This window comes from Vigna unguiculata, chromosome 8 (assembly GCF_004118075.2).
Source record: "Vigna unguiculata cultivar IT97K-499-35 chromosome 8, ASM411807v1, whole genome shotgun sequence".
Lineage (NCBI taxonomy): Eukaryota > Viridiplantae > Streptophyta > Magnoliopsida > Fabales > Fabaceae > Vigna > Vigna unguiculata.
The window spans coordinates 1,230,750-1,237,943 of NC_040286.1; the positions used below are offsets into that span (position 1 = coordinate 1,230,750).

Sequence of the window (7,194 nt, forward strand, 5' to 3'; positions counted from 1 at the left end):
ATGAGATTGCCCTACCTCCCCCTCTGGCCAACCTCCATTCAGTGTTTCATGTATCCCAGCTCCGGAAGTATGTGCCTGACCCTTCCCATATACTCGAGATGGAAGATCTGCAGATTAGAGGAGATCTTACAATGGAAGTTCAACCCGAAAGCTTAGGAGATGTTCAGATGAGGCAGCTCAAAAGGAAATCCATCAGACTAGTCCATGTCATTTGGGACAAGAGGACAGGTGACTCCACTTGGGAATTGGAGGAGGACGTGAAAAAGTCATATCCACACTTATTCTCTGGTAAGTCTCAATTTTCGGGTCGAAAATTTTTGTTGTTGGGGAGAATGTGAAACCCCTCTTTCTTATTTTCCTAAAAACAGAAACCTTACATCTTTCTCTCAACTTCTCTGCAATCCACCCTTCTCCCAACTTCTCTTCCTTGTTGCTGCCATATCTCACTGTTTCCATAATCCATACTCAGATTCTGGCAGAACCAACCAACAGGAACCTCAGCAGCTTCCTTCCTTAGCTTCCATTCTCCTAGGTAGGTTTCATCTTTAAATTGGGTTCAATTCCAGCTAGAATTTACTAGTTAATCTCTGAATTTTGAGTCTGATCATGTAATTCTTCATTCTCCATGTCATGGTGATGGATTCTCCCAGGTTAAACTGAAAAATTCCGTTGTCTTGCAATTTGCTTGATTCCACCAACTAAATTCTTGGCAAAAAGGTAAGGGAAGCTAACTCTTTAGCTCATTTAGATGTGGATTGTGTTTGTGAACGTTTTAATTGCATGATTATCCGTTGAAATGGTGTTGGATGTTGCTGGTGTGTGGTTTTGGGCGGGGGATAACTTTGGGCGAGTTTGCATGTGAAGAACAGGGAGAATTTCCTGATAGTTTCGCTTAGGCGAGTTGCTCTCGCCTGAGCGAGAATATCAGAAGAGCATCCATGTCACTGCACGAAATCTCGCCTAGGCGAGTTGGAGTCGCCTGAGCGAGACAACCTCTCGCTTAGGCGAGCCAGCTCCGCCTGAGCGAGAGTTCGTCCAGAATTTCTTTTGCCACTGTAAGGGCTCTCGCCCAGGCGAGAGTAGCCCGCCTAAGCGAGATAACCTCTCTAGCTTAGGCGAGACCCTCTAGCCCAAGCGAGATTCCCTGCAGAAGATGGGTTTTTCCCACTGTTTTGAGTTCTTGATGCTTGATTGGTTGCTTTAAGATGATGATGGTTGATAATGTAGGCGATCCTTATGCATGTTAAACTGTATGAAGAAATTAAGTGTGAACTTGATGTGATTAGAAGTATGTAGAGTTAGGATTTCAAGGGAAGTCCTAAGGTGCGTGGTTTAGTAAATGTAATGGCATGAGGACTCAGATTGGTGATATCCTGACGCTTCCAGTAACCATTAAGACTCAAGTAGAGTATGATGGATTACGTCGGGGGAAGTAGCAGGAGGTCCTGGTCTATGATTTCGATCCATCATAGAGGTGATGGGATTTACCTTGAGAGTGGTTGGGTGAATACTCCTTGTGCCTAAAACTCTGCAGAGTTTAGGAACCATCTCAAGTGCAAGTCACCAAGAGCTCCAATGCCACTTACATAATCCGGATATCGAGTCTAGAATGTGGTGTGGTGTGGTAGCCAGAATTAATTGGAGGATTTTAATTGATTGTGTAATACAAGTCTGTTTTCTGTTATAGTATAAAAATTTGCATGATTTACTCTCTGTTCAAGTTAGCTTACCCTTCTAGTTTTATGGTGTTCTGTGTGTCTTCTACTTTTGCAATGATCGTCCTCATTGAATGACGTGAGCAGATAAAAGCGCAGATGAAGGTACACCCTTCCCAGGCAGACGTTGAACAGGTTTCCAGGACGTTTCCAGCTGTAGTAGCCACCTATTTCTCTAGTGAATGTTTTGTAACCTTTAGTGATGTGGGTTGTACATGTTGATCAGTATATATACTTCTTTTGGATGACTGTATTAGATTATGCTGACCTATGTCACTATCTGCTTCTGAACTATCGAAATTTAAATGTTTTGTTTAATAGTTTAAAAACTATAAAAACGGAATGTTACACTTAGAAGTTTAACAGACAAACAAAACATGCTGAACCAGAAAATTTTCAAATAATAGAATTTATGAAATAAAGAAATTAAGATTATTTGCAAAAGAAAAATAAGCAGACAAAATTAGAGTTTTCTTTTATTCATTAAGAGATAAAAATTAAAAGAGCAATTGTATAAATTGATTTTAGTTTAATTTTATAGAAAAAATGAGTCCAAACATGTTCTGAACTTATATTTTTTTCATAACATTTAAATACAAAATATCAATTAGAAGATCTTTACCATGAAATAGTCAAAGGATGAAAGTAAACTATCAATTAGTTAACTTGGTAAAGGGGGCATTTGCTTAAATGTACCTTTATTTATGAGAAAGGGAAATGTAACTTTTCTTAAATTGTGATTAAATTTTAACTTTATTCTAAACAATCTTTGAATTTAAATATTTTGAAATTTCTCATATTAGATTAAGGGCATTCTTCTTTTTAATTTAACCAGTAGTATATATATATATATATATATATATATATATATATATATATATATATATATATATACACGTAATTTTATAGAAAATTTTGAACTATAGTATTTAAAAAATAATAATTGCATAAACCATTCACCCTAAAATTATTTATAAATTGATGTAACAGAAGATGACCAGAATTTAGTAATACTAAGATGATTCCATTCATCTTTGATATATAAAACCACATTGTCACCGAATAAAAGACTTAAACACTATTTTATTTTAATCAAACTTAAAAATTAATATAAAAATATTACAATTAGTTTAAAATGGAATGAAGTCTAAATATTTTATTAATTAAATTAAAAAGCATATAAATGAAGAAATTTAATTAATTTTTATAAAAATTATTACATTTTATGATTCATGAGAAAATTTAATAACAATTAGGCATAAATCAAATTCACATAATAAATTAACATAATATCTAATAAAAAACCTTAAAACAATTAATTTATAAATTTATTTTCTTATATAGTATTTTATTTTATTTATTTAATATTAAATTTAAATTCATACTTGAATTCTTATCATTTTTAAACAAATTATAATTTAAAAAAAAAAATAAGACTTCGAAATGTGTTTTTTTTAATTAAATTTTTATAAATTTAATTAAAAATATTTTTTAAAATCAATTATATTATATGTTACGTATAAAATATACATATATCAATTTTGTCAAACATTCAACTTAACATACAAAAGATTACAACTAAATATATATATATATATATATGAATAATAAATTATATTTTAATACAACTGTGTAATTAATTATACTTAATGTTTTCTAGGAAATTGTATTATTATATGTTAGTCAAAGTCTATTGAAAATATATTAATATCCGTATTAAAATACAAACTCTTTTTATCTTCTCATCATTTAATAATGTCTTAATCAAAGTCACTAACGTTTTATAGAACACATGATATATTCTCTTCTCACTTAATTATATAATTAATACTAAAATATTAAAAGTTCAATATCATCTCAAATATCTTCACCCCACACACATAAAAAGTAACACATATGATAAACAACACACTTACAAAGGACAACATCTCATACAAATATCACAATATATATGAGATGTACGTTGTTAATGTATTAACGAAGAGAGACATGCACACTACAAGAAATATTAGTATTATTACCGGTCAAAATTCGTTAGTAATGCTAAAAATTCGTCCATAAATCGAAATTATTGACAATCTACCAACTACTAAAAATTTGTCAGTAAAATCCTCATCGGTAACAGTAATTACTGATAAAAAATCCTTCGATAAAATCTATTGGTAATTATCGCTGCCATGTCATCACTATTTCCTTTTGTCGTCGTTGCCTTGCCTCCTTCTCGTCCTCTTCTTCCTTCTCTCACTCTTCCTTCTCTCCTCCTCTTTTTTTCTTTCACCTCCTCCACCTTCTCCACCTCCTTCGTACAAGCATCACACACGAGAGGGGGTTTGGCTAAGCTTCTTCTTCCATCACATTTCACCCTCATTCTCTATACACGTTTTCCATCTTCTTCTAGTGGAGTGTTGAGCATCGCATGCACGGAGAACCCACTGGAAGGAGATTCAAACCCTCTTCTCCTTCAACCCCAAGATTTCGGCGAGCTTCAACAACTAGCTAGGACTTCATCTTGGACATCGCAAGCTCTGCGCTTTCATATTTAGCTTTTGACAAGCGTCTTCGTGTAGTGGAAATGTTAACAATTGGGATTTTATAACAACCTTCGTTTGCGCCCCTTGAACATCCTCAAACATCAGCTACCCTCTTCCTCTCTTTCTCATTTTTTATTATGTGGGGTTTTGTCATTGATATGTGGGGTTGATTACAATGTGGGACCATTATAATCAACTTGGTCAATAGAAAATCCTAAAGAATGCTCAAAAGACACATGCAAATCAAAAGCATGCAAAAAGAAGACAATTTTGACCTATGAAAGAGCAGAAAAATAAACTTACTCTAATTAAGAAATCAATCGGTTGGATTAGAAGATCTTGTCGAATGGATCACACCATAAGAACCATTGATCAACAAAGAATCCTAAAAGATGTTAAAAGGACACACACAAATTAAAAGATAAAACATGCAAGAAGAAGATAATTTTGATAGAAAAATCAAATTACTCTAATAAAGAAACCAATCAAGTTTGATTAAAAGATCTTAGTAGATCAATATTCAAAGAAATGAAACTTTATATCCAAAAACGTTATATTAAAATCAAAGATAAAAATAATTGATTTTAAAAAATAATAAGAACTCCTAAGAATGTTTCTTTTCGATGCAAAAATATCTTTTTCCAATACATTAAAATTGTATGGCAACCAAAAAATTTAAATAATTCCCAATATTTGATTCTCAAAATTAAAGTTTATCAAACAAATTCATTGACTTTTGATGTATACTTTAGACAAAGTTGCAATTTAAGGTGAAACTTTAGATACTTTAAAATAGTTCTATGCGTTTAAATTTGCATTTAATAAGTACCATTGCTTAATTGAAAATTTAGTAGTTAGAGGAATTCCTGTTTAGCCCTTCACTCTTCTGACTATAACTAAATAAAAAGTGCCATTAAACCTACAAATAATTTGAAATGGATTCTGAGTGGAGGCTCACGATACCCTTTCTTTCTTTGTGGAAGAAAAACTAAATGAGAAAGTTTTTGAAAATGTTTAATAAAGAAATAAATAAGAGAGGAGAGAAATTTAAAAGTACAAAATTGACTATTTTTTTATATGTTTTTATTATTTTACATGTTTATCTTATTTAACTCATATTTTTCCTATAAACAGGCCGACACTGGGCCCACTTATCGCTGCCACAATATTCTGATATGGAATGCCTTATCCGAGGTGCCAACCAACCCACAGTTTCTTTCAAGTTTAAAACTGTATTAACTATTTTTTAATTCTCAAATTGAATAAAAAATAGATTTTTGTCAAAGAAAGCTCAAAACTTTCACAAAAAAGGAGAGTTTTTTACAAAGACTTTATCCATTTATCTATAAATTCAACTAAATAAATACTCAACAACTTCATTAACATAATTGTCTAAGCTGTACAACATCCAATTTGTGCAAGCAATTGAATAGTTGACCAAGTTAACTACACGATCAAAGAAGCAAAAGGCAACTTATATAAGCAACAAAGCTTCATCTTCATCGTCATCATTCTTATACTGGAAGGAAAAAGAAGAAGCTTTATGAATGGAGTTTGAAGATTTGGCAGAAGGATGCATTGCAAAGATACTGTCACAAACATCTCCTGTGGATGCATGCAAGCTCTCTTTAGTTTCCAGAACCTTCTGTTCTGCAGCTGAATCTGATTTTGTGTGGTCTTCTTTTCTCCTCAATTTCACCTCTCTCATTCCTCCTTCTTCCCTTCCATCCTCTAGTTCTAAAAAGGCTCTCTATTTCAATCTCTGCAACCACCCCACCATCATTGATCAGGGCAAAAAGGTGAGTAATTAACACTTTGAGTAATACTTGTTCATGATTTTGATCAAACATAATTTGGTGATCTGGGGTCATGTAAAAATTTCCCACGAACCCATATGGTTTTGGTGGTTTTAACAAAGTTTAACAAAACCAAGCATTTGTGGTTTCTAACTGAATGAAATGTGTTGTCTCTGAAATCAATGCAGAGTGTTCAGTTGGACAAAAGGACAGGGAAGAACTGTTACATGTTTTCTGCTAGAAATCTGGACATTGAATGGGGTGATGATGGTCACCATTGGGAGTGGACAAGCCTGCCAGAGTCCAGGTAAATTGATTGATTAAGGTTTCAAGAAACATTTTGTCTGAAATTGAAACCTTAATTTTAAGGTTTGTTTGTTGAAATGAAACTACCTCAGAGCTATGTTTGGTTGTGGTATGAAAAAAAAAACACAACTTTGATTAGAATTTCGGACATTGAGCAATTGTTGTGTCGGCAGGTTCGAAGTGGTTGCTGTGCTTCGTGCTGTGTGCTGGTTTGACATCAGTGGGAAGATAAGCACAGTTTCTCTGTCATCAGAGACTCATTATGCAGTGTTTCTTGTGTTCAAGATGATGAATGCAAGTGGGTTTCACTACCATCCCACAGTGATTTCAGTTGGTGTTTGTGGAGGAAGTAGCAACAGCAAATACGTTTGTTTGGATCTGAATTTGAAAGAAAATAGGTTGAGAGAACTAGCTTGTCCTAAAGTGAGAAGTGATGGGTGGTTGGAGATTGAGATGGGAGAGTTCTTCAATTCAGGTCTGAAAGAAGAGCAAGTGAATGTGAAAATTATGGAGACAACAAGCCATATTTGGAAGTGTGGTTTTGTTCTTGAAGGAATAGAAATTAGGCCTAAACATGTCTGATATGTGAAGGCTGAAAACATAAAAAGAATGCAGAATTCTCAGTTTATTTTGATATCTTTTTCTTTTCTTTTTTTCCATAAGCATTTTTTACAAATATATAAACATTTTATTTATATTTATTGTTATTAGTTTAATATAATGTTAGAAGCAGCACAATGGGTTTGGTGTGTTGCAATGAGTTAATTATTTCTCATTTTAATGATTGGGCCGGTGATCGGGCCTCATCGCAGCACAATCAGATGCATTGAATCAAGGCAGTTACTT

At 33.2% G+C, this 7,194-nt stretch overlaps 1 protein-coding gene across 1 annotated transcript; it reads left to right on the forward strand.

The window, feature by feature from the left end:
* Positions 1 to 5,637: 5,637 nt before the first annotated feature.
* Positions 5,638 to 6,986, forward strand: LOC114193663 (F-box protein PP2-B10-like). Its single transcript, XM_028083548.1, has 3 exons — positions 5,638 to 6,045; positions 6,231 to 6,349; positions 6,522 to 6,986. Exons 1-3 carry the CDS (start codon positions 5,794 to 5,796, stop codon positions 6,928 to 6,930), a joined length of 780 nt encoding a protein of 259 aa, XP_027939349.1. The 5' UTR covers positions 5,638 to 5,793; the 3' UTR covers positions 6,931 to 6,986.
* Positions 6,987 to 7,194: the final 208 nt, after the last annotated feature.

Excerpts from the sequence above, each read along its gene's own strand:
- LOC114193663 (XM_028083548.1), top strand. The coding sequence starts at position 5,794 with ATGGAGTTTGAAGATTTGGCAGAAGGATGCATTGCAAAGATACTGTCA. Across the intron at positions 6,046-6,230 it reads TCATTGATCAGGGCAAAAAG|AGTGTTCAGTTGGACAAAAG; the intron begins GTGAGTAATTAA and ends AAATCAATGCAG. Across the intron at positions 6,350-6,521 it reads ACAAGCCTGCCAGAGTCCAG|GTTCGAAGTGGTTGCTGTGC; the intron begins GTAAATTGATTG and ends TTGTGTCGGCAG.